The 27220-nt window shown below is 43.7% G+C and overlaps 2 protein-coding genes across 4 annotated transcripts; one reads left to right on the top strand and one right to left on the bottom strand.

Annotated features, from left to right (window-relative positions):
• Positions 1-1213: 1213 nt before the first annotated feature.
• foxh1 (forkhead box H1) lies at positions 1214-6228 on the bottom strand. 3 transcript variants are annotated; one of them, XM_062521133.1, is made up of 4 exons: positions 6187-6228; positions 3769-4401; positions 2906-3010; positions 1214-2758 (listed from the first exon to the last, which is right to left on the bottom strand). In XM_062521133.1, exons 2-4 carry the CDS (start codon positions 4291-4293, stop codon positions 1766-1768), a joined length of 1623 nt encoding a protein of 540 aa, XP_062377117.1. In that variant the 5' UTR covers positions 4294-4401; positions 6187-6228; the 3' UTR covers positions 1214-1765. The 3 variants fall into 3 exon arrangements, with proteins under 3 accessions (XP_062377117.1, XP_062377116.1, XP_062377114.1); XM_062521132.1 differs by having other exon boundaries at positions 6129-6200; XM_062521130.1 differs by lacking the exon at positions 6187-6228 and adding an exon at positions 5827-6062.
• A 3096-nt stretch (positions 6229-9324) lies between these two features.
• Positions 9325-26690, top strand: ppp1r16a (protein phosphatase 1, regulatory subunit 16A). The gene is made up of 11 exons (XM_062521589.1): positions 9325-9412; positions 15524-16779; positions 18667-18737; positions 20218-20363; positions 20863-20966; positions 21122-21246; positions 21352-21477; positions 21764-21839; positions 22682-22811; positions 23542-23704; positions 23964-26690. The coding sequence occupies exons 2-11, from the start codon at positions 16512-16514 to the stop codon at positions 24462-24464; spliced, it is 1710 nt and encodes a 569-aa protein (XP_062377573.1). The 5' UTR covers positions 9325-9412; positions 15524-16511; the 3' UTR covers positions 24465-26690.
• The last annotated feature ends 530 nt before the right edge of the window (positions 26691-27220 follow it).

Here is a 27220-nt window from a genome sequence, read left to right as displayed (position 1 = left end):
TCCTTATACTACCTAAACATTACTAGTTTCTGGTCGAGTTGAGTTTCAACACATCTTCAAGTGTTGTTCAAGAGTTCCAGAGAAGGCAGCGGTATAGATGCCTTTTGGTGTATATATATATGATCTTACCAGTGTGAAGACTTTGCAGGAAAACTGAAAATATGTTGCAGACTCAGTCTTGCACAAAGCTAATATCTGCAAGTTATATTGTTTTATAACATTTAGTCATCAATGAATCCGATAGAATCCATCAATCTCACTGTTTTTTTAAGGGACCTTTCCACTGCTTTTACAGTGCTATTTACAGAGCAAGCGTTCAGGATTAATAACAAGTGTCTGTGCTGAGGACAAGATAAGGAAACCCTGTCGGAGGCCCTGAGTTATGGCTCTGGTCACCCCAGGAGGGAGTGCTGTTCTGGGGTGATGTGGGTGAAGCAGAGGGGGTCTTGGGCATGGATGGCTGATTTTAAAGTCGTGGGTCATGTCAGATGGCAGCAGGAAGTCTGCTTGACCAGTACCAGGCTGCCATGGACTAGCAAGAATGAGGGAGATAAAAATCTGTTTGAATGGATCAGTGATCAGAGGTGCAGGCCTCAGATTGGAAACAGCCAACACCACATGTAAGGCTCAGTGGGGAAATTGCCCAGACCACAGGAATCCAAAGAAAGACTTAGATGAACAACAAAGCAAAGGCATTATGAAAAGAAATGATCTATTTCTGATGCACAGGGGAAAAAAAACATAATAAAAACATATTTCACAGTATTATCCTGAATCTTTTCAGGCAGATACACCAGGCAGAGGTTATTTACATTCAAAATGCCATTATGTAGTTCAAGACATTTCAGTGAGGTTAAAAGAAACACATTTCCAGTGAATTGTAAATAAGGCACTTTTCTACACCCCCAAACCCCCATCCCTGACACTTAAGCCCATCCTCCCACATTGGCTGATACAACAGGATGGACATTCACAGTTGGGGGTGGGTTGGTGCAATTCAAATCAAGGGATTCATCACTCCATACTGAACAACCTTGCACTTACTTCTTATGCAATTCCACAGAAGTAACACTCTGGTATAAAAGATTGTACCGAATGTAATTTGTTTGAAATTGAAGCATTCGTGCAACATACCCTGTAGAATTCCTAATATGGCATGTTACTGGTGGAATAACTTTAGGCATCACATACATTCTCAAAAGAGATCTGTAGATTAAGGCACAGAGTAAAATAAAATGTAAACGCATACATACACACACACACACACACACACACACACACAAACAAACACACACAAACACACACTTCTTTAGGGTCACTGACAGAGTCTGTTACAGCAAGAAAGCAAGGAAAAGACAGATGAACACCCTGTACTTTGATTCATTTCAAACCTCGTTTGTTACATACGATTTTAAACAAGCATAAAAATACAATAACGAACACCTGCAATGGTTCTAAAATATTTGACGCTGGTAACATTTATAAAACGTTTCATTTTAAAAAAAGGAACATTCATATTAAACAAAAAGGAAAAAATAGTGCAAACTAGCAGTGCAAAGTCTTTGGTCAGTAATGAGTTCATATTGATCAGATTGGTACATGAACACTGAGGTAGCAAATCACTGGTAGTTTGGAAGCCACTTTCCCTGAAGCCTCAAACCTGAGAATTTGTCTGTAAACAGACTACTGTTAGACCACGCCTACTGAGAGATAGGAGAGCAAGTGTCTTCTTTGGCGGGGAGGAAAGGGGACTTTAATTAAAGTCTTAATACTGATGATATCGTGTAAGAGGGGGGCCATTCTGGAGGGCGTACTGGTTTGGTGGGGGGTGTTGCGTCTGATTGGCTGTGCCGAGCACATCAAACACGCTTTTATTGGGTGGCACCGACTGCAGCATGCTGTCCAAGTCCATGAGCAGAGGCGGAGCTTGGAGCGAAACGTGCCCACTGGGCAGAATGGGCCAGTAGCCGTGGCTGACAAAGTGACCCGACGGAACCGGCGGGCCCCCGTACCCGTAGAACGGCAGTCCACCCAACGGCACGAAGGGCCCGCCGTTGAAGCGCATGCTCGGCGGCGCGACGGCGTTGGGCGGCGTGTACTTCGCGTAGGAGGTGGGCAGCTCCCAGGGTGCAGCGCTGCCCCTCCGGATCGACTTGTTGGGCGGCGGGCAGGAGTCGTCGTACCCGTCGGAGCCCGCCTCGCTCTCGTTGGCCCTCTTCCTGCTGCGGGCGGGCGGGGCGGGGCCCCTCCAGTCGTCGTCGGACGAGGAGGACGCCGGGCTGGCCGAGCTGGCCGAAGCGCTGCGGGCGGAGGAGGTGTAGCGCAGACAGGGCGGGGAGACGGGGTGGTGCTGGTGGTGGTGGTGGTGGTGGTGAGCGGGCGGGGTCGGTTGCTCCACCCCCCAGCCGTCTCGACTCCGGAGCCCCTCCACTCCCGTGACGCTGGGGGGCCGAAAGCTGTGCAGGAGGGAGTCGATGGCGAAGGACGAGTCCAGTTTGGGACGGTACGGGTCCTCGGTGGGCGGCGAGCTATGCCTGCTGGGAACAGGGGGAAGGGGAGGGGTGGGCTGCTCAGCCTCAAGCTTTTGGGTGTGAGGCTGCCCGTGGAGGATGTAAGGGGCGAGGTCCTGGGCAAAGATGGTCTCATCCTGGCGTGACACAGCGGTATTCTGACGCTTCAGGAGTTCCAGAGGAACTCGGCTCACCTCCACAGTCCAGAAATTCCCCTTCCCTTGAGGCTTCCCAGGGTCCTTGAGCACCTAAAGGATGCACAGAGCAGAGACAGCATGAGTGGGACTTAGACACTGAGTAAGAGCTGAAATTCATTTAAAAATGTCAACAAATTCAATAGGTGGAATAATGATTTAGTGCAACTGTGGAGGGCACAAACGTATTAACAAACCAACCTTAACAAAGCAGTCATAGGAAGAGAGGTTATGTCGGACAGAGTCCCTCCAGCCTTTGTAATTTCCTTTGAAGAATGGAAATAGTGTGCTGATCTCCTTCAAGATCTGGGAAAGCAAATGCAAAATAAAAGTTTTACATTATTTGTTCACTTGTCAAATGCACTGTTGGGTTAAAACACATCTAACATGACAGTGCAGATCTCTCATTCATTTCAGAGGCCCTTAGAAATATATAGTGGGACACTAGTGTGGCATCTTTTGGCCATCAATGGATGTTATGTTATGTGCTGTGCGAACATGCAGTTAACAGCTTCGATTTAATTAAATTAATGAATGATCAACTTTGATCATTGATTAGTAAAAACAATTGTGTTTAGGACTTCAGAAATATTTAACTCCTGCCAGCAAAATAGTCTCTGAGCATTAGACCAAATGTATCTGCTCCAAACTTTCGTCCTATCAATAGCTTACCACAGCTGATGCATATCGGTGTCTGGTTTCACTGTATGCTATCTAAACAAAACAACGCACGATAGAGACAATCTGTCTGCGAAGCGTGTCAGATGAGACGGACCGTTGTGTTTGCATAGGTGCGTCCTACACAAGGCTCACCCCCAAACATCACATCTACTCACAAAGACACAATAATAAAATGTCCACTTCCTTCACACATTGTGTTATACTAACCTAAGAGCTTAGAAGTTTAAATAGAGGTCACTCAATCAGATTGAATAACTATGAACAAAACAGTAATTTCAGATGCAAAGATGCAGAACTTTCTGAGGGGTCTGATTCAGTTGACCCTTGTCCCAAAGCATCCATGCGCATGCAAAACCTTGGCTTGAGACGAATTTGGAACTTACCTCTGACAGAGTCAGCCTTTTCTCTGGAGAATTCTGAATAACCATAGCAATCATGGCGAGATACGAATACGGTGGCTTTGGGTAACGTTGATAATTCTTCTTTTTACCCCCGTTGGAATTCCCATCATGTTCCCAGGAGTTGCCGAGGCCAGTCTGGTGTTGCTGCTTGGCCGGTGGTTCCATTTTGGCCTGCGTGGCCTCTGCGTAGTATCCAGATGCAGGGTCATTTAATATATCCGTATCCATGGGCACAGCGGCCCTGGTCAGTGGTGCTGGGGCAGTCCTTTCTGCAAGAGCTCCTCGCTTCAGCACCGGCGGAAAGTTTGGGTTTCTTCGCCAGTCTTGGAATGACGAGCTCCGCGCTACGTTGCTCTGTGGATGACTCTGAGGGCCATTGTGGTGACCACTCCTTTCAACAAAGGTGAAGTCAAGTTGATGGTCGCGATGGGCTCCCAATCCTGATGATGGCAGGTAGGGAATAGCGAGTGGTGCCAGCAAGCCCTGACCCCCCCAGTGCTTTGTCATGCTGATGAACGAGGGGCGCAGATTGGCCTACACGGCTGGTCAGGCTTAGGGGGAGGGAAACGGGGGTCGGTCCTTAACCCCCGGCAGACTGCTGGCTCCAGGTCGACTCTATTTGAAGAGCAAACAATTAACAGTTTCATGTAAATCCTGCTGCGTAATCGAGGGGAGAATGGGGCGCTATCTGCGCGCAGAATGACTGATCGCCCCGGGGGGCTGGGCGACATTGCGTGTGTGAGAAACAGTAAACCTGAAACAACCCTTGCTTAAAAAAAAAAAAAAAAAAAAACATCAGCAACATTCAAGTCCATTTCAAACCTAAGTTTCCACTACTGAAGGAAACTTTCCATTTGATACAACATGCTTTTGAAATAGGTCTATATCAAAGTGAATATCTTAAGACAGCAAAGACCCCCATACCGCGGCTCAGTGCATAATTGCTTGACTTTATTTACTGTAAGCAGAGATTGATAAGATGAATGGTTGACATAACGCGCATGACGCAAATAGATGTAGTGGTCGACTTAACGCGCATGACGCACAGCGGTTTCTCGTGATAAAACTACTGTTAATGTTAATGTTGTATATGAAACATGGACTGGTACAAAAGCATATCTAACGTTTGTTATTTGGGAAGAATACATTGTAGATTCCGTCAACAATACATGGCAAGCAATATACAAGTACCGGCGACGCTAATATACAAATCCCCTTCTCACATAGTTAGAGATTAACACTTTCGGTAGATTCACTCACTGGCACTACAACATCTGATATCAGTAGCTTAATCAATCAGTACAAATATGCAATTAGCCTAATTATCACTGTGTACTAAATGTGTACTAAACACATTTAACTACAAATAACAAAAGTAGACTAATGTAAAGAAACAATGCTCTGAGCTTTCAAAAAGTGAAAACACAATAAATATGTTTGGGGGAAATTACTGTTGAATCTGCTTATAAATAAAAAGGCCTACAGATGCCCCCGCGCTCAAAGACTTAAGTACAACTAACTATAGTCGAGTTCACTGTACATTTGATCAATGGTGTATGCTATAGTTACTATAGCATACACCAATGATCAAATGTACAGTGAACTCGACTTTACCTAGGCTACATATTTAGACCGTTTTAATTTTGAGTCTCAGAATTCAGCGTGCCTTGTCTTGACTACTTGAGAGGAAACGGTTTCGGCCTAGCACTTGGCTTTTGTTATATAATGTAGTGTTAATGTCCGAGTCCTTGCCGCACAGCAAGACACTGAAAACAAGTTGGGTTAGAGGAATATTCTGCAGCAAGCTGACGACATTTCTTTCCAGGGGGGACTTTTGAATGTGCGAAAACACAATACAAGCAATAGGCCAATACGTTTTACATATGCCTCCTAACATCACACATGGATGGGAATCTTTCGAAGTTCCTGACATATCCTATGTGGTCAAACCTTTAGCTAGGCTATTTTAGGCTAAACCAAGATCTTGGGAACCTTGCACTCTTCAACAAACAGACAGCTGAACACATATGTTAAACCCACCTCTTCTAGTGGTGAAGTCAACGGTGTCTAACTGGACGCAGTAGACGATTACACTTTACAATTTCCGATAACCCTGCTCAAACTGAAAGCCCTTCAGAGCGACATATCTTGCTTAATTCCTTGAAGGCCTATGTCGTAATTGTAATACATTTAATTGTGATTGGGCTAGTGTTCCCTCGTATTTAAAATCTGAATACAGACCACCATAAGGCCTAGCCAATCTAAACAATTTAACTAGATCTACTTGATGTCAGGAATGATCACGACTGCAGAGTCCGCTCTCTTGGCCTATCATATCTTACCGAACTGTGACAGGATATCAGCACCTTGTCGCTAGAAGAGCAATGGAGAGCAACTTACAGATGCTTTCGTGTTGCAAGTTTCAGTGAAGCTGTTTCGAGGTGAACGCGTAGTGATAATCTCACCTGTCCACACGCTAATTATCACGTACTGATTTTCACAGCTGATTGGATGGCACTGCTTGTCAGCCACACCATTTTTGCTGAATAAACATGTCTCACATATTTTTCATACACTCATCCAACAGCCGAGTATCAATATAGGCTAACTAAAGCTGGCTCCAGGAAGTAGTCCTATTGCAAATGCTTAAAACATTTGCTATACATAAGTGGCCATGGCAGTAGTTGAGGAGCCTGGTTAGGGGACTGATGAACACTTCCTTGACAGTTGACTCCACCACCCACAATAATAGGTTGTGATTAGAAACATTAAACTTAATGTCCGAGTGTCCAATGCAAATGATCTCTGATCACTGTGCTTTGCAGCTGTGCTGCTGGGCTGGGCATGCCATGGGCATATTGGCAGCATGTAAGGTCATGTCTGGTCTCATCCCCTCTGCCACCTCCCTCCTCTTCACTGTAGCAGAGTGAAATTACATAGATGTCTGAGACTCAGAATTGACTCTTCGTCCTAGTCTGAATTGAGCTTTTGGAACACATAGGCTACAACAAGCATCCTCCTAAATCGGCATAATCCACCAGTTTGAAGATTTCCAGTTTGTGTCCCCTCTGATTATTTTCAATATTCCAAAGTGCTTTACAATGTCAACCCTCTTAGAGATGTCACAGGCGGAATGTGCAATTTGGAATTTCTAGTGGTTTTCATGTAAGCTGATTGATGTCAAAGTATGAAACAAGTTTCGTGAAATTGGAGCGGAAATATTCAACATAACCTACAAGCTGAGAGCACATCCCCTGCTACCTCAATTGTTTCTTGAACTGGGGGAATATAGTTGGATTTAAGTATAGTCAGTGAACAACCATTTTCAACATTAATTTAACCACATGGTGGGCAGACTAGTTACACCTCTCTGTACACATTTTGTTGGCCACACAAAATGTGAAGTGACATATAAGTGGGTTTACAGTTGCAACTGGAAGAGCACAACACTAAGCTGCTATCTCTCTCTCGGCTCCATACTCTGCAGAATGTCACCATAGTGACAGAAAAGTGAGGTCACCTCAGAGGTCAGTAGATTATAGGCTCATCATTGTCCTGCTGAGTTTAACCTAGTTGTTGTCTTGAAAGTTATTCTCTCAGGGATGCCAGACTCACTTTTACTTCCAGATCGAATAAGTTAGCACCAAGGATACAAGGATACAAGGAGGTTTATTTGTCACATGATTACTAAAGTAAAGAATGCAGTGAAATGGTCAGAGAATGCCGTGAAATGGTCCGTGTCACCAGTGTCACCAGTCACTGTAAATAAATTGTACAATGTATGTAGTACACATACATGTCACTGTAGATAAGTTGTGAAGGAAGTAAGCATACACTTTTGTTTATGATCATGGAAGAAAGAAAGAAAGAACCTCAAAGTGATTTTATGAGCATGAGAGCGAGGCGGGGGGCATGGAAATGTCATACATTTTGATACATATCCAGTCCTTGTTACATTAACATTTAGTTATGTAGCTGATGCTCAGCAACACATCAAAGTACAATAGCCTAAAAAGTATGACGCCACTAGGTTTGTCCAGCAATAAGTAGCCTATACCACTTAGAATAGAATAACAGTTCAAGTGAAGTCAGTGAATAAGGGAGAAGAGTTCAGTCATTATTGCTAGCTCAAGATTTAACTGTATTATCACTGTGCAGAGTATGGGTTCAAAGGCAAAGCCAAATAAATTGTGCACTTTTCAATTTGATTTTTATTTATTTTGTTTATTTTGTTAAAACAATTAGGCCTAGCATATAGCATATTATGCTTTTATGTAGATTGTGTTAGTCTATCCTACAATACAGTGGGAACAGACAGTGGATAAATACAAATATTAGGCCTATATATTAAGAGTTATATACAGAGAGTGCAAATATGCAAATGATTACATGCAGTAGGCTATGAACAGCACACATTTGGTTAATGTAGTGTTGGCTATAAGTATCATTTGAATATCTATAACTCTGGGGAGGAGGGAAAAAAGTATGGTTGGGGGGAGACATTCATGGTGTTGTCTTTTGAACTGTTCAAGCAGAGCTTGATGAGAACAACAATTGATACTGAGCAAGCTGATGATGGTGAAGTGGTTTCCCTTGTTGGGGCATTTACGGTCTAATGCAGGACTCTTGCCATACCACAAATACAGCTGCAAAGTAGCCTATATTCTCTCAAAGGTGCAATGCTAAAAGAATATCAGCATGCTTTGAGACAGTAAAATGAGCGTTCAGAGGTTCCATAAGTGTACCGCCTTTCTGACTTCACTTGGTTATGTGGATCGACATGGATTGAAATTGTAAAATGACACCTAGAAATTCTCCTATTTTAATTTTGACTTTGAGGGATTGTGTCATTAGTGTCTGCATCAGAATAGGGTACTTGTGTTGGTGGTCAAATGCATCAGTCTGAGCCTCAAGATTGTGTAGGCTACTAAACCACATGAGTTGGCTCTGGTCAAGATAACACAATATTGCCACCTGTAGGTTGACAATGAAACTCCTAGCCTAAGCCTACTATTGTATGCCAGCAGGAAAGAGTGCTGGCATGCCTCTAGTGGACTGAGTACAATATTTCTCAAGAGAGAGGGCATACAGAATCCTAATTCTATCTAGAGCACTACACAATTCCACTCACTTTAATGGCCAGTCCATAGATCTACACTTCAAGGGGCCAGTATAAATACTCTACATACTCTATAAATACTTTATATTTAATAATATAAAATAAAGCAAAATGCTTTAAATCAAATCAAATAAATGTTTTTATTCTTTTATTCAATTTATTTTGTCATTAATAGATATTCATACTTACAGAATTAATGTTTCAGTAGGTTTTTAAACGTTTCCCATTTTTACCAAAAAGCAGGCAGTTGATTTTTCTTTCTTTTTTTTTTCTTTTCAATTCTGATTGCCTAGTTATGCTGCACTCTGTACTGCTGGGGGCACCATAACACCAAAAACGCGTTGGTGACCGTTTGGGGAGTGTTTTATCCAGTCAATGAAGTGTATGGTTGTTATGGTGAAGCATTTCCCTAGAGGTGAAAGTAGAGGGACATAGCAGCTGGTCGCGTCCAAGAAACACGGATATGAGCACCGCTTCCCTGTCAAGCACTGTGAGCACTATGAACAGGTAAGATAAAGCAGCTCTTCTAATAATTAATATGTAGTGCCCAAAGTGTTGGCTACATTACACTTGAGAAAGTTAGTGTGGCTTGGATACACGCAAAGTCCAAAGTAGTTGCGATGGTCGGGCTTTTTGGCTAGTCTGATAGCTGGCTAATTAATTAGCCCTCGATGCACTGAAGGTAACGAAGGACAGGTTTGACTGTGAATGTCACATGGACGCTATCACGACAGCGAAGCGTGTTCAGTTAATTGATTCCAGAAAAATAAATACTGAATTACACCAATCAGAAGACCACTCATAAGAACTGATATTGAGAATGTTATGTTTGCAATAATTTAGATGCACGCAGACTAAATTGCTTGCCTTGGCAGGTTGGCCATGGTAACGTCAGTCTAAAGACGCGCTTTTTTTTGGTGCGCTTTTTGATGCGCTTTTTGAAGATTTTCTTCAAGAATAATCTTACTTAGCTATAAAACCCCAAACTTCTTCGCCGAGGCATCGAACGACACGCGACACAAGTGTGCAACAGGTTGATAAAACTAAGGTAGGGTAGTACCCTACCCAGTATCCCAAACATGTTCTTGGAGTAACGTTTAGATTTCATAGGCCATTATTTAAAAAATCAATTACCAAATGATTGCGCAGTTTTAAACCTCACGGTAACATTTCAGTGTCCATTGTAGCCAACATTTCGTACCAGTAAGCTGCAGTTTAGGAAAATAAGTAGGCCTAATTAACAAGAATTTAGAGGGCTAATGGATTTGCGGCCTTATGAAAAACGTTTGCTATGAATGAGAACACCCACTGTTCAAGATGAACTCTCACTGAACATGTTGACTGAGCAGTCTGTATCGATTTGTTGAACTTCGATACTTCTGCCGAACGCCTGTTAATCAACCCAGATCTTGCTGACTCTGAAGGAACAAAAGTCTTTACGGGTGTAGAGTGAATCATATGGGCCCTGTCTTACTGATATTATTGACCACTCCCAGGTGAGACTGTATCATAGTCTACAAGGAAGAGTTTGTAGACTAGCCTGCTCTTGAGTTAAAGAACAAGAACATGACTGTTCCATTGGAGTGGGCAATGCCGCTCAAAAATGCATCCCATTCCTCTCTTTAGTTGTTTTCAGCATTCCTTCCATAGCCTTGTAATCCCCTTTTTTCCCTTGGCTCTTCGTCACTCTCATCACTACCTTCATCTCTCAGCTGTGTGCTCCCTCGTCCGCTTCATCCGCCCTAAATCTTATCCCCCCCTCCCCTTGTTCCTCCTGCCTTTTTTTCCCTTCCCCAATTTCCTGTCTCTTGCCCTGTCTTGCTTTGTCTGGGTCTGACCCCCTTCCCTCACTCTTTCCCTCTTCCCTTTTTGGAATTCTGTTTCCTTTTCCACTTCTTCCCTTCTATCTATCATACACACACACACACACACACGCTCACACTCACACTGACGCACTCTGTCTTATTCATACACACACACATTACAATACTTGAGAATAAAAGAGAAAGGGAGTCCCCTCCCCATTTAAACCTCACTGTACACATGACCAGGCTTATCACTGTCCCGCACTCAGCCTGCCCCCCCCATCCCTTTCGTTAGGCTTTGTGTCTTAATTGCCTACTAAACCATTTCAAAGCCTGGAGAAGAACACACAAAAAAGAGCCTTTGCAAATATTCCCCGGGAGATTAGACCAGTGGGCATTGGTTCAAATGGCAGGATAGCCTCCAGAGCAACATTGATTTAGTTCGGCCACAGAGTTTATTAAGAGGTATGGCAGGAGAGCTCTACTGTGTGACTTAGTTTCCTCTCATCTTGGAATGCCTTAGACTAGAGAACAGCTTGTACCCTTTTGGTTTACAGGGAATGTCTGATGTTTAGTTAAGCACTTCAGTGGAATTGCTTTTTTTTGTTTTGTTTAGGGTTTGTTTGTTTCTGCTGTGCCTGATTTGAAGGATAGAATCTTAATGCCATGCCATGCCATGCACACATTTCATGAGGGCATAATATGTGCCTCCCCCCCTCCTTGACCTTGAGATTACCAGACTGATGGAGTGTCCTGGCACCCAAGGGCGCTTACCCTTGGATTCCCCCCCCCCCCCCCCCCCCCCCTCAGCCTTTTCAAATTAATCAGGGCACATTTTGTAGAGTTAGTTGTATTTCTATTACAGTTGGTCAGCTCAGAAAGGATTCCACGCGATGCACTGGTCTAAAGCTCCGAAGCACAAACAAAACCATTTACTGAGTTATGGTTGGGTTGTGATTGGTTGTCCAGTGCAGTGGCCAGTTATGTCAGTCCACCATGAGTCAGTCTGGCCCTGACTGTGACACTGTGCTCCTTGTTTACAACGGTAGGCATTCACACACACACTGACACACACACACACACACACACACACACACACACACACACACACACACATAGACAGACACACACTGACACACACATAAAACTGAACTCAAATGCTGATTATGTGACTGGCTCGGCGCCGTGTGAAGCATCTAGAACAGGCGGCTCAGCGAACTCAACAAACACACATCATCCAGAGGAAACGCTGCTGATGTGTGTGCCGCTGTGTGCCGTTCGCCGTCATGTTCAGCTCGAAATCTCTCGTTCACCGCCATAACAGTCCAAATTGAACCGAGGCCAGAAAAAACAGTGTCTCTCCAGCAGCTTGTCAGCTTTTTAATCTCTTGAATCTCGTGTTGGTGAAGACATGCTTGAATACACTTACAAGCTTGTCAAGAAGGTATAAAGCACATCAATGAGTTGTGATTACATGAAAGTAGAGGCAGAGAGTTTTTTTTTTAAATTTAAACCCCCCCCCCCCAAAAAAAAAAAAAAACAAGGAACCACAAATGCTTTATGCTTTGCATATAAAATGGAGAGCAAACCAAATGGTGCGCCAAATGAAGAGGAATATAAACACGGCTATCTTCAGGAAGAGTACGCTACTACTTTGCTCTTGCCTTGAACTTATTAGGTGCTCTGTGCTGTTAGTACGGGAGGGCGTTGTTGCGTGTGAGGGGTCAAAACCCACTTGGAGACACCGCCGTTGCTTGTTTCCTGCCTGCTCAGCAACGTGAGCCCTTATCAGGATTTATGCAATGTGTGTGTCATCATGGGAACAGATTGATAGGCTCTGTGGCGACAGAAATATGTACAGTACAGTGCCTTTCCTTGGTAGGCAGCACAGATGACACCATGCAAAAGCTGTGGAAAGAGTTGCTTCTGCGACTTTCCGGTTAAGTCTGAAATACACCTGTGGATTGGGTTAGTCCATTTGTGGTAATGAGGAAGGGGAATGCCACATTCTGTGGAACTGTTGAGGTATCTGTGTGTGTCTGTCTGTCTGTCTGTCTGTCTGTTGGGGGAGGCTCTGAGAATCTTACTGGCCCGGCCCAAGTAGTGGTAGAGGATGTGCATTCCTCCCTATGGCCATCTGCCTTATTTGAGTCAAACAGGAAGAGGATGTGAGGTCATAGCCCCTGCTATGTTCCTGCTATCATGCATGCATGGACACACACATCTCTCTCTGATTTTACAATTTCCCCCCCACAAACAGTGTGACAGTGTGACAAATGCAAAGTGGTGTCATATTTCCTGTGAACCATTATTCATTACCCACTTGCTAGCGTACACACATGTGACTGTTGAATGAGGTTGAGGTACACAGTAAACCGGTTTTATGAGCCTGCGACTGGCCTTGCAAATACAATCAGAGTCTAATGAGCCGAGGCCTCAAGGCCGCTCTTCCAAAACCTCGTTTCCATGCTTCACACAGAGTGCAAAAAAAGGGTACAAAGGCAAACAAAACTAGCAACTCCATATGAGGGCATGAAGTGGACACTGTGATCTGCCTTAAATACAGAGCTAATTTATTTACAGATTGCAGGCTCTTTAAGTCTTGGTGCCAGGGCTGCATGAATTGGGGGAAACATAGCTAATCGCGATATCTCTGATGGATGTTGCGATTTGATGTGCAGTATAATTTTGGAAGTCAATCTTGAAAGTCCAATATTCCAGATTTCTCTTCTGATAAGTGAGCATGCCTAGTGCATGAGAAGCACAGCGCTCCTGTTAGGAGAAGCGTCACTGTCTCTCACACGAGGAGGAAGACATGAATATAAAAAATCACAGGTGTGACAAGATAACCATTTGGACAGAGTAGCAGCCTGCATGATTTATTGCACCCTTTGCAATTGCATTAGTTCAAATTGTGATTTCTGTTAAAAATCAATGAATTGACTGTGCAATGTGCAGCCAAACTCTGTGTGCACCCCATCCTCCCACACACTTTTTTTTTTTTTTTAATAACATTGTACTACTTGCAACTTTCTATCTTTCTCACTCCCCATCTACTATGTTCTGTGCTTTACACTCCTCTTCTGGTGTTCACTGAAGGGGTTTTGGATGAATTTTGGTGAAATTCCTGAGTCCCCCACCCCTCCCGCCATGGCCTTCCCTTCACCCCCTTTTCTTCTCCAAATCTGCTTAGCCGGCCGGTGCATAATGCTCCCTTTTCTTCCTGGCTCACTCTGGTGGAAAGGCCTGGACCAGGGGAGTTGCCATAGCCAAGCACGTGCTGGTTATTTCTCCCCCCCGATTATGAGTTGCAGGGTCAGAGCAGCCCAACCCCGAAGCAAGGCTGCGAAATGTGATTGTGGCGAGGCGGCTCGCCTCTTGTGTTGATGTAGTGTTGCAATTGGTGGGTGGGATCCTTTAGCCTCTCCATAAGCTAGGAATTTAGTTCTGTCAAAATAGAGCTGGTTGGATACTCCCGACAGGACAGACTTTTCACCTGCGGTGAGTGTTCAAGGCATAGTCCAGCCGTGTGTTTAAAGTCCTCTTGAGATATTTTCGGTGCCGGTGGGTGGTTGCAGTCTTTCTCGGGCGACGGTAATTTAACGAGAGGTCACTAAACTTGAGCATGTTTTCTTACTCAAACTAAGGAAATCCTTACATTGTAAGGCATTGTCAGAGAATAGGTCACCCTAAATATAGTTTTACGTCACATTATTGTTGGAGTCATGTTGACGCTGGAGCAAGTGCTTGGTAATGCACGAGTAAGCTCTGCCATCAGAGCTATCAGCTGGGCTCTATGTAACCAAAAACCTGGGAAATGGTTGGGATCTCTTGTACTAAAGTTTCGGTGGGGCTTCACTGTGTTGAACCAAAGACACCGTAACAATCTTAAAAATATCACTGGAAAGTCTTTATTGTGTCTTCCAAGATGAACAAACTGCTATGATATTTGGATACATCCGCATATAAACACATACGATTAACTCACACACTTCGACACACCCGGACCCTCCCCTACTGCCGTCTCTAGTCGTTAAGTAAAGTAAATGAATACACTCACGACATAGGCTACACGAGCACGCGCACACACACACTGTGTGTGTGTTGGCTCGCTGCTGTTAGAGATATGTGCTGTACAGTCGTCTGGTTGACCTTCCCTCGCCTCCCCATCTACCCTGCTGAATAATGAATGGGAAGCCTGGAGTGGAGTGGCCGGCTCGGGAGAGATAAGTCCCGATCACGGGAGGGAGGAAGGGTGAGGTACACACCACTCTGACTCATAGCAAGGGGGAAGGTGAGGTTTTGTAAGAGGTGAAGCAATATGTTAAGGAATGCCCCCCCCCCAACCCTTACCCCCCCCCCCTCCACACATTGCCTCATTGCTAAACATGCAAGGAGTAGAGGTGCTGTTCGAGAAGTCAATCATTAATGAAAGCCTGCCTCTTCTCTTGTTACCGCAGCGAGAGAGAGATGGAGAGAGAGAGAGCAAGAGAGTGACAGAGTGCAGAGAGAGCCGTAGTGAAATGATAAGAGCAATGCAATTTGCAGTGTATGTCTGGCGTTTACAACAGTTGTAAAAACCTCCCATCTCACGCCACAGAATTACCTGCAGAGCCTCTGTAACATGAGACATGAAGCATATGTGTGTGTGTGTGTGTGTAACAATAGTAAAACTGTAAGTCTGCAGATCTGGTGGTCTAAGTCCAGCTTTTGTCTTCTCTAGGGCTAGGCCTATGGCTTGGTTTTGTGTAAGGAACATTTAACAGTCTAATGTCTCTCTCTCTCTCTCTCTCTCTCTCTCTCTCTTTTTCAGAGTTCTGGACATGAATCAGAAGTCATCAGGAGGATCACGACCTGCTGAAGCCGGACCCTGATGCTGCTCCTTCAGGCCTCCTCAAGTGCACCTGCTCCTGATTTGCTTTCTTTTCTTCTTCAGTTCAGGACGTGCTGAGCAAAGACACTGGCAGTTTTTTTGCATCGCGTGACCAGAGTGGATAATACTGGCAAATCGTATTTCAACACATTTTGAGCCTGAAGCTGAAATCATGTGATTTATTCTGGAATACCATCAATTCTCTGTCGGCACTGGTTTTTGCAGAGTTTCTGCCCTAGATCCCATCACCTAGCCTTCACAGCATGTTGCTCCTCCATGCCCACTGGAATCCAAGTCTGAAGTGGAGCAGTAGTACAACCTGGAGTTTCTTGGAAAATAGCGTGTGGGTCTGTGCGGCAAAAGAAAGGAGTTCTGGCTAATCCAGCATGGATTTGACCTCTGAGGAGAGCTTAATGGCGGGTATTTCTACAGTTATGCTAGAACTCCACTTCGATTGTGCACCTTTTAACAGAGCCACCATGTGGATCTAAGTTTTTCATCGTCTAAAGGCACCAGATATGGTGTCACCATGCTGAATGTACAGTATTGATAAAATAGAGAATGGGAAACAAACTCTATTTGTATTTTTTAGGGCATGGGGAAGCCCCCTAACTTTTCATAAAATGTTGTTCTATTACCTCCTTATTGGACAAATTTGAATCCTGTTCTTTTTCCTGTTGTGTGCAACTTCAAAGTGACCCTCATAGTGGTGGAGGTTTGATTTGATCAACTGATTGTTGATTAAGCCCAAGACATTGGGGGCAAACACTGCAGCTGAAGGTCTCCGGGGTTAAGGAAAAAGACGACTTCACCTGTAAAACCACGGGATGTTTTAATCCATTAAGTTCTTCAACACAATTGTAGTCAAGAGTTTTGGAGGACACGCAGGGAGCAGTTTGGCTGCAGCCAGAGACCAAGGTCAAAGGTTATGGCAGAACACGGGGAGTTGCTTGAAGAAATGACCACTGTCGGGCGTCTGTCTGCCACGGAGCGGCTCAAGCATGCCCAGAAGCGGCGCACGCAACAGCTGAAGGGCTGGGCCCAGATGGAGAAGGAGAGCGCCCGCGGCGGGAAGGCTTCCCAGAAGGCAGACAAGGCCAAGAGGAAGGACAAGGACAAGGAGCCTGGCCGGAGGGTCACCTTCCCCAGTAATATCACCCTACTGGAGTCGGCGGCACGCAATGACTTAGAGGAAGGTGAGCAAAGGTTGGAATAGCCCGACCTAAATACTGCTGGTGCTGCTGTCCCAGTTAAGGCTTTATTCTTGGAGTACTCCAGTTTGTTTGGGTAGTGGGGGTTGGGGGAAACTTCCTCGGCTAGTTACTATAAAAAGAACAACATAGGCTATTACTGGCATTCCTTGGTTGATCAAATCCATTAATTAGCCACTAAATGGATTGCACAACACTACTCCCTAAGAACAGGATTGCCTTCCATAAAGGCAGTAGATCCTGACTGAGCAGTATCCCTGTGTGGACACACTCATTTTGTATGCTAGGACCAACCTGGGTCAAATATCACCAAACCAGGGAAGCTGAGTGTGCCAGCATGCTAATTGTTCCTGAAGGGATGGATACAGAGTGCTGCTCAAGGAACCTCATCAGATCAGGTTTAACGTAGGATCACCTTGTCTTACTCACAGGGAATGACGGGTAACTTATGCAAAGCTAGCACTTTGCATCCAGCTTCATACAAGCATACCTGATTCAGGTGACCAGCATTGACGAGAGTACCTGGTCTACAGGACATGTTATTGAATAGTTAATGATATTTAATGAAATGAGAATGTTGACCAAGAAAAATACTGTCAGTGGTACAGTTTAGGCGATTGTTAGTTCAGCTCTGAAGCCAATCAGATTACAGCCCTCCTCGCCATGCTCCAGAAGTATCATGTTGATTGGCTCGGATTGTTTATGGCCCAGTCAGACCATTGCTTATTTACAGAGAAGGTAGTCTAAGAACACTGTAAGAGGGTTTAGACTGTGAACACATGGAACTGCACAGCTAGAGGACCACAATGAGCCCGTTTGCTGAATTTGGCTGAATTTTGTACGGGATTATAATCCTAGAGCACACCTTTAATTGCAGTCCAAAATCCAAGGATGGAAACGGCCAATAAAATGTCATAAATGTAGCATTATTATCAATTTGATATGTTTGCTTTTTATATTAGCTTTATTCAAAAGTATATTAGTTTATATTAGTTTGCCTTTAAGGCCATTTTTGAGTTGATTCAACAGAGTGCTTTACTTTGGGAAAGAAATGCTATTTCAAACTCCCCCTCAGCTCTCTTCTGAGCCAGAATAGCCTCCCTAATACAGATCAGGGGGGTATCTCAAGTATGTGACTAAGTTAACCCAGAGGAAGTGGTAAACCTCCTAATAGAAGCTGTGACTCACCTAGCAAAAACAAGCCAAAATGCTCTACTTTTTTAGATGTTTAACTATGGTTTTACTACACTATGTACCCAGGTTTGTCACTATAGCACGTTCTTCAAATACCACCCAGTGCATCTGGACTTCAGACAAAACACTTGATAACAAACACACACGAAATAACAAACGTAGAAAGATACCGCTGAAAGGCATTCAAGGTCATGTCATTGAAATAAAACAAAAAGTTTAAACATTACACACATCTTGTTAAATGAGCAAGGAGCAGCAATAGAAAGATGGCATTTGACATGTATCTAATAAAAATGTTTTCATCATGACCTAGCAAAGCTCTGTGGAAGCAGAATCCAAGGTACATATCTGTTGAAGACTTTTTCATCGCCCTCCCACTGGTTGAACTATGAAAAGCCTTTGCTCTCCCTGACATTGGACATCTATCAAGCTTGGTGTTAACAACACACAGTCGTTTTATAAACAGGCTTCACACTGGAAGGAAATAACTCATATTTCAGGCTGCATAGTTTTTATATCTAATCAGGCCTGACCTACGTTCTCTATGGTTGTTCTAAAAAGCAGCTTAGTAGTAGAACATGATTCGCCATAATGGCAGAGCTAATGAATGTGATTAGCCGCTAATGATGGTTAATAATTACGTTTCTTTCTTTTCTTTCTCTTTTCTTTTTACCTCAGTGAGGGAACTGCTGAAAAATGGAGTCAGTCCAGACCTCGTCAATGAGGATGGACTCACCGCATTGCACCAGGTATGTGCATAAACACACTTATAATGTTACCGTTAACACACTGCACATAGCTTTACTATAGACCAAAGCACTTGCTTAGCAGCATACCACAGTAACTGTCTACACAGCATATGTTGTATACTGACTGTTTATACTGCACTACCTGTATACTGTTGTTCACATTGCATTTTGACTTAGTTTTCAGGGTTTTTTAGATGCCAACTGCATTTCGTTGTCTCTGTACTGTGCTGTATTCTGCACAATGACCATAAAGTTGAATCTAATCTAATCTAATCTAATCTGCACGCATACATACATGTTCTCTAAGAGTGCAAGACTTCTTCTGAAGTTACATATCCTTCCACTCTCTCATATGCTCTCTCATATCAGATAGTGTGTGGATATGCAGTTGCATTATGAAATTGCAACTGAGAGTTAGTGGTTTTCACAGCTTCAGATGAGAGCATCTCGGAAGAGCAGGTCTTATTCCTATTTGAGTCAGATGGTAGTCTACCTCTGGGGCCCCAGGCTGTGAGCTAGTCACTACTAGAGTACATGTAGGTCTGCACAGTAGTTTTCCCTGAAAGAACAACTGAGGTGATGGAAGAAGTGGAGTGAGAGGGCAGAGCAAAATGAACACTGGACATGTGAAAACTCCCACAGTGGCTTCTTTATTCACAGCTTCGCTCCCTCCCTTCCCTGTGCAGTCCAACATATGAGGGCTTACTGTACCTACACTGTTCCCCTCAAGAAATGTAATCATTCAGAAAGCACACCATTCATTTGCTTAAGTTTGTACAGCAGTCTCACACAAATATATACACATACCTCATCTTGGTATTGCGTCTGAGCTGCAAGTGGCCCTGTTCATGAAATGAAAACACTTGTGTTGACACACCCCTGTATACACACATAGCCTCTGTGTGTTGTGGCTAGCATAATGCTAACGCTTTATAATAAACAAAACTTGACTTACAAATCCCAAGTGGGAGTTCCTTTGAAGTGCGCTCACTCCTGTCTGTGTGGGTTTGTGTATGCTCTTTCTGTCCAGAAAAAAATGGACAGGGTGTTTACCTAGCTGAAGGGTGGGACCTATGCAAATACTATTTTTGATTTTACTCACGACTAGTACAACTGGATCTCCACATTGACTCGAAGGGATTATGTTTGTTTGGTTCTTAAGTTATTTGTAAACCAGACCAAGAAGCCAAAGGTATTAAAGAAATTGAATAGATTTGACTGCTTTGAGAATTCAGTTGGGAGTGACTTTACCGACAGGCTATTGCAAAAATAAACACGTAGGCTGAAAGCTTTGGAAGCTTTCTTTTTATCCCACGTGAATATCCCATTACACAGAATAATAGTTCTCGCATTTGCATTGGCATTATTTCATGACCACCAACTTTCTCAATCACAGTAATGCTGGTTGGAATGTCTTACAGTACCTGGGTAAAAAATACATTTCGTAATCGAAAACATGTTTGTCTGTATGTTTCTGCAGTGTTGCATAGATGACTTTGAGGACATTGTGCGCTGTCTGCTGGAGGCAGGCGCCACTGTGAACGCCTCTGACAGTGAGCTGTGGACCCCACTACACGCTGCTGCCACCTGTGGACACACTGGGCTGGTGCAGCTGCTAGTGCAGTCGTGAGTGACTCTTCTTCTTCCTCTCTCACTGTCTCTCTTTCTTTCTTTCTTTCTTTCTTTCTCTCTTTCTCACTCACTCACTCACTCACTCACACACTCACTCACTCACACACTCACACACTCACACACTCACACACTCTCTCTCTCTCTCTCTCTCTCTACTGGCTCTCCGTAATTTTCATTATTGCAGAGAAATTACAGAGAACAAACTGTATTATGGAAGAGGAACGTGGGCCCCTTTGCTTTACCAATTGCATACCCACATGTCTCTCTTAGGCATACTGGAGTCTCAGTCAGTATTTGGTGCACAGTTCCACAATCTAAATTTTTGTTCCTTCGAGATTTCACCTTCCCCACAGATGTGTTAGTGGCTTTCACTGTCCTTTTCTAAGTATTGACACTCTTTTGTGTGTGTGTGTGTGTGTGTGTGTGCGTCTATCTCACTGTGTGTGTGTGTGTGTGTGTGTGTGTGTGTGTGTGTGTGCCTGGCTTCTCTCAGTGGGGCGGATGTGCTGGCAGTGAATGCTGACGGCAATATGCCTTATGACCTCTGTGAGGATGAAGCCACGCTGGAACTCATAGAGATGGTCATGGCAGAGCAAGGCAAGTCCATTTTTTAAACGTACTTTAAGCTCTCGAGCTATATAACCAAATCAGTCTTTTGCCAGAAATGGCAGGGGTAAGATCATTCATCTTAAGCATGAGGTGGCTCACTTTTTGTTATTTGTGCTTTCTGTGCAACTGTTCCCTCTTCTCAGGCATCACACAGGAGCGAATAGATGAGTGCCGTGGGGCGAAGGAGAAGGAGATGCTGGTGGATGTCCAGGCTGTGATAGACGGCGGAGGAGATCGGACCTCAAGGGACGAGCATGGGGCCACACTGGTATGCCCTTTGACAGAATCGAGTGTGACATGACTTACTTCATTTGTAAAAGCGCTGGGTTTTCGGGAATGTGTTTTGCATTAATTATCCCTCCATGGTGTTTAGTTGCATATTGCAGCGGCCAATGGATATGTGTCTGTAGGGGAGCTTCTACTGGAGCACAGGTTCCCTATGGAGGAGAAGGACAACGACGGCTGGACGCCACTCCATGCTGCCGCCTGCTGGGGACAGGTGAGCATTGCAACACATTCCCACAATTCGGCATGTGTTGTCTATCTTCTATTTGTTTTAATTTGACTGAACATTGAATAAAACAAGATAACAACAATAATAATAATAATACATGTTATTTAAAGGCACCTTTCTTGGCACTCAAGGGCACCATACATACTGTACATAAAACATAAAATAAACAAAAACAAAGAACTGACAACTGAAGATGACACTCGATCTGCCATTATGTCATACGAATCATGAAACAGAAGTAAACTGTGATGTTCCCGTAATTGTGTTTCAGCTTCAGATGGTGGAGCTGCTAGTGGCTCACGGGGCCAACCTGAGCGCCAAATCGGTTCTGGAGGAGACGCCCATAGGTACGAGCATCTCAGTAGAGGAGCACAGATATTTGCTAAATGATTTATTATTATGCCCGGTGAAAACACAAACTATCCCTCCCTCTTATGCTCTATCTACTACAGAAAGCACGTTTTTCACAATGCTTAAAGCTTTCTAATCTATACAAGGTGTTTTCAAGCAAAACATTGTTTGAAGAAAATGCCTTGATTTTGTGGCTAACGCACACTTCCAGTTAGGGCAGTGTTACTCTCTCAAAATCATACCACATACGGTATTTGTTCCAACTGTTCACTAAAGCTTCTGATCCTAATTAGCACAACTATTTAGCGAGTAAATCAGCTGATCATTAATATCACTTGAACAGGCAGGAGGAATACAGTATATGGCAGAATTATAGAGTTTGCTCACTCAACTCTGTAGGGGAGAGGTTATGATAAGAGAACTCATTGCATCAGCAGCGCCCCTTTTATGTCATATTTGTTATTACCGTATGTTCAGAAATAGTTTTCTACAAGGAGTTTCCAAACAAATTTCCAGGCAGATTTTCATTTACAGGGTCTTTACCTGTCTACAGCACCTTCATGATTTATTTTTGCAGATTGGTTTTCTGTTGTAATGATTGGTATGTGTTTGTGGGCAGGTTTTGTATCATTTCATTAACGTGTTCATACAAGTTTAGCGTGAATAAGAATTGGTTGTTTAGTTTAGAGATGACTGGTTTGGCTCTGCAAGCATGTCTTGATTTATTTGATTGCCTGAGGAAAGGACTACGGGTGCGGTTAGGTTTAGATTTGCCTTTCAGATTTGTGGATGGCACTGTGTTCATGCCAACGATGTTTGTCTCTGCTATGCTATGCAGACGTTTGTGCAGACGAGGAGGTGAGGGCCAAGATGCTGGAGCTGAAGAACAAGCACGACGCCATCATGAAGAGTCAGGATCGACACAAGGGCACCCTGCAGAGACGGGCCTCCAGCGCCAGCAGCAGAGGGTAAGACAGCGGGGGTGCCTCTCATTCGGCCTTTTATACATCCTCCCTTCCTCCTCGGGCCTCGATCCTCACTGATCTACATAAAGAATGATGGGGCGGCAACAATGGGATAGTCTATGCAGTGTTAGTTATAGATCAGTGGGAACGCCCCTCGAGGATCGAGCATCGAGGATCGAGGAGAGTGTTTGAGAGCCACCCAGGGACAGGGCGAGAAGCAGCGGACATCCTGGGTTCAAAGTAAAAGTCCTGCCAAGTATTTGATCCAACCATTTAGTAAACAAGTTCATCCTGAATAGCAGCCAGGAAGATCAGATAATTAGTGATACCACCTGTGTTATGTGCACAGGTAGGAAGAATATATGTCAATACTTTTGCTTTCTGGAACCGCGATGTCTGCCTCTGGAGAGAAGCTACAACATGTATTTTTGTACAACCTGATATACATTATTTATTGCATACATGCCAATCAATTCCATAAGAGACCATGTTAATGTGCCTCCGTGTGAATGTATATATTATTTATGGGAATTTATATACAAGCTAATATTTTAGTTAAATTGTTGCATATGGCAAGCAATTCCATTGGAGACACTGTTATTGTGTCAGAGTGCCAGTGCTGTACATGTTTACAAACCTGCATGGTCTAGCCATGTCACCCATATGTGCAGTGCTTTATAAGTTGTCGTTTTCCTTTGCTCATTGGTTTGTTATTGTTTTTGTGTGGGAGCAGAAAGGTTGTGCGGCGCGTGAGCGTGAACGAGCGGTCAAGTCTGTACCGGCGGGAGCACCGTAAAGAGGCCATAGTGTGGCAGGAGAGGGGGCGGCAGCCCGAACCTCCAGACGACGACGAGGACAGACAGACCGACGCTGAGCTCAACATGCACCCAGCGATGGTGAGGCAAAAAAACACATACAGCTTTACTTAGAAACCAATTCGATACAGATTCAAGCATTTAGATACCGAAACACTTATTGTCTAACTGTAACAATATACACACACACACACACACACACACACACACACAGACAAACACACAGTCACACACAAACAACATCTACACACCTCTTCCAGTCCAATCATGGCCAGTGTGACACTATCCTAAGGGAATCTGTTCTCACTTTTTATGTGATCTCCGTGTGCTTCTGATCCAGGCCTCAAGTTCAGCTGCAGGCCAGGAAGTTAGCCAAGGGGACCGGCTTGTAGATCCCGGGGTGCTTGGGAACGGAGGAGCTGCCACCTCCCTGCTTGGGGAGTTCCGCGTAGGGGGCCGCATGGACCGCAGTGCGTCCTACCAGCTGACCCCGCCGTCGGCCGCCAGTCTGGCCGAGGGCGAGGGAGCGGACAGCATGACCCGGGAGAAGTCCCACCACACGCTGGCCGAACTCAAGCGGCAGCGGGCGGCCGCCAAGCTCCACAAACACCCCGCGCCGCCTCCGCCTTTGCTCCCGCCCGCCGAGGAGGAGCCCGCCAGCCCCGCCTCTCTCGACCCCACGACGCCAGACGCTCCGGAAGGCGCGGTGCCTCAGGACGAAGCGATCTCACCCAACACTGTGTACTTCACGCCGGCCAGCGGGGACCCACCCCTCCTCAAACTGCGAGCGCCGGAGGAGGAAGCGCCCAATACCAAGGAGCCCTGCTGCGGCCTCATGTAGAGAGAAGGGACATGAACGAGACCTCGGCACGCACGCACGCACACGTCCAGTGAAAGCTCTGGAACATTTTCGGTTAATTTTGTTAAATTGATGTGGCACTGTCGCGCAGCATCATGGACGCACAACACACACACACTTTACACTCCTCACGCGCAGCATGCCCACACATGCACTCGTGCCCAAATAAACATAGAGCATCACTACTGTAAAAGCAAAACCCATAATCCCATGGCAAACATGGACATATGCAGTGATGTCTTTTTTTTTTTTTTTTTTTTTTAAAGACACTTGCACAGCGTATGGAATATTGGAGGTGACAAATGAAGACTGTCTTTATGGGATTATACATGGGAAGCGCACTTGAAACAAAGGAAAGCTTACGAAACTGCATAGTTGCACGTCAGAGGTTGGGGAATAATGGAATTACATGGAGGATTTGTTTTCTTTTCATGCCATTTCAACTGTGTTGTTTGTTTTATGGGATTTTGATCCCAAAGTTCATCCAAGCCTTAAAGACTTTTATTCCCCAACATAAACCTTATTGAATGATGTTGATCACTCTAAAGGCTACAAGGCCCAGGGCAGCTTATGCAGGGCCAGCATACACCGTCTCACTACCAATTACATCAAGAGCCTAACAGTGAATCTAGCCTGAGGCTCGAGTCCAAGGGTCGCTCCAGATGAGTAAACCTACGGTATACGCCCTACGTGAACAGGAAATCCGAGATGTCAGAGATCCCAGAAAAACCTTCCACACAGGACACTGGAGACATTTTGCACTTTACTGTGTTAAATTGAAGAATGCTATGTTGCAGAATAGTGTTTTTAAATAATATTTTCCATGTGTGGCTTTAATTGCAAAACAGACAATCATATATTATTACACTTGGTTTGCTTGTGCACTTATGCACATGGCAAGGGGTCCTTTTTCAGTTGCTATTTTGATTTTGGTGATATAATTAATATGAGTGAAAATGTACAATTTATAGGGTTAAACGTGATCTTTAATTAATGGAAGGTTTTTTACTCACAATATTTCTCTGTATAAGTGCTTTCCAAGATTTTGGCCCAACCCAAAAGTTTGTCAAATGTTTTCCTATGTCTAGATTATTTCAAATGATTGGTAATGACTTGTATGTGTACAGCTGGTGAATTGATTTGGTAAAAATGTTGATTGTAATTTTTCTTTTTTTCTAAAATGAGATCATGCCTGATTTAAAAGCTCCGTTTATAATTTATTTATTTAATTTATTTAGAAGTGAAACTGAACACTCCAGTTGTAAGGTGGGCACAGAGCTATGAGGCATCACTGTACGCCTTACTCGTTTGAATTTACATTGCCATGTACTTGATGTGCTCAGATGATGTCATATGGACTGTATCTCTCCGCGTCTGGTTCCCTCTCGAACCAGGCGGCAAGAATGGGTCTCGGATTTCAGATATAAAATGCTATTTTGAGAACTCCACTTCAGATTGCATAGAGCACTGAAGCTACCTTTACAGGTAAATTGTACTTTTCATGAAGCATTGTGGTTATTGATAAAAGGAAATGATTTTCAAATGATTCTACCAATCCACTTGAGTTGGTGTAGCATTTGTGGTGTTCAAGAAAGTGAATCATACCCAGAAGGTACTAATCCCACCCTCTTATTCAGTTTTGGTTTACTGTAATTATTGGTATAGTCATATTGATATACATATCTACCATAACATATCTACAATATATCATTGTGAGCAAAAACACAATGGCCATATGGAATAACAGATCTATTGTTCAAAAAATGAAATGTGAAAATGCTTTTTCACATGTATTTTAGAAGTGTGCTTATAATTATGTGAGAAGTAGCATACAGTACGTCTTGAACATTTTCAATTTGATCATAACATTTCTTTAATGAGCACCAAGCGTCAACATTTCTAATAGCTTACCACAGTGACCTGCAGTACATGAACACAATAAAGGCTTGAGAAATTAATTTGATCATGTGTTTGTTTGCAGGTTAATATTTAGTTTTCTTTTATTAAAAAATGTAGTTTATGATCCCAATCTTTTTCGACCATGTAAACCATGGTGTGGTGAATCATGCCTTGACTCCATGGTATGATACCCGTGACAGAAGCCCATGGAACATTATGTGACCTTAAACCGCATAAATAACCCATTTTTTCAGATTTGTGAATATGCAGCCATACATCCTGTTCGACTCAGACACCTCCTTAAAACAAATCTCCTTAGGTTAATTGAACTTTTCTTGTAATTTTGGCATTAAAAAGCACTATTAGTGGAGATGTTGGTGGATGGATAAACCCTTTGTGTAAAGAGAATGGTTGCCATTTTTATGTATGTTTTTTTTTTTTTAATGGTTATTTGAAACACACTTCATGAGATGCACATTCCTCTGTTACCAAAGAGGTTGGAAACATAGATCCCTCTAGTGGGGACGTTAAGCAACTGTCATGCTCTAATTGGTACACTGCCAAGGTCTTATTGGAAATTATGAATTACACCTTCAACTTCACCTACAGTTACAGTTGAATAAGAAAAATATATAACCACTCCCTTACAATGTGTGAATTATAACTGGATCTATATTTGGAACCAGACAGATTTATACCTTGAACTTAATTTGAGACATCTGTTTGCAAGACGGAAAAAAAAAACACTTGACAGTCATGCAGTCACGTTATACTGTACTTAACACATATAACATTCTTTTTTGTTTGGCCAGCGTGTATTGAAGAACAGGACATTAAAT

Source organism: Sardina pilchardus, chromosome 19 (assembly GCF_963854185.1).
Source record: "Sardina pilchardus chromosome 19, fSarPil1.1, whole genome shotgun sequence".
In the NCBI taxonomy this organism is placed as follows: Eukaryota; Metazoa; Chordata; class Actinopteri; order Clupeiformes; family Clupeidae; genus Sardina; species Sardina pilchardus.
Note: the sequence above shows the minus strand (reverse complement) of the source record. Positions and strands in the feature narration are given on the sequence as shown.

Excerpts from the sequence above, each read along its gene's own strand:
- foxh1 (XM_062521133.1), bottom strand. The coding sequence starts at position 4,293 with ATGACAAAGCACTGGGGGGGTCAGGGCTTGCTGGCACCACTCGCTATT. Across the intron at positions 3,011-3,768 it reads AAAGGCTGACTCTGTCAGAG|ATCTTGAAGGAGATCAGCAC; the intron begins GTAAGTTCCAAA and ends TTGCTTTCCCAG. Across the intron at positions 2,759-2,905 it reads CCTATGACTGCTTTGTTAAG|GTGCTCAAGGACCCTGGGAA; the intron begins GTTGGTTTGTTA and ends TGCATCCTTTAG.
- ppp1r16a (XM_062521589.1), top strand. The coding sequence starts at position 16,512 with ATGGCAGAACACGGGGAGTTGCTTGAAGAAATGACCACTGTCGGGCGT. Across the intron at positions 20,364-20,862 it reads GTGCAGCTGCTAGTGCAGTC|TGGGGCGGATGTGCTGGCAG; the intron begins GTGAGTGACTCT and ends GGCTTCTCTCAG. Across the intron at positions 22,812-23,541 it reads TCCAGCGCCAGCAGCAGAGG|AAAGGTTGTGCGGCGCGTGA; the intron begins GTAAGACAGCGG and ends GTGTGGGAGCAG.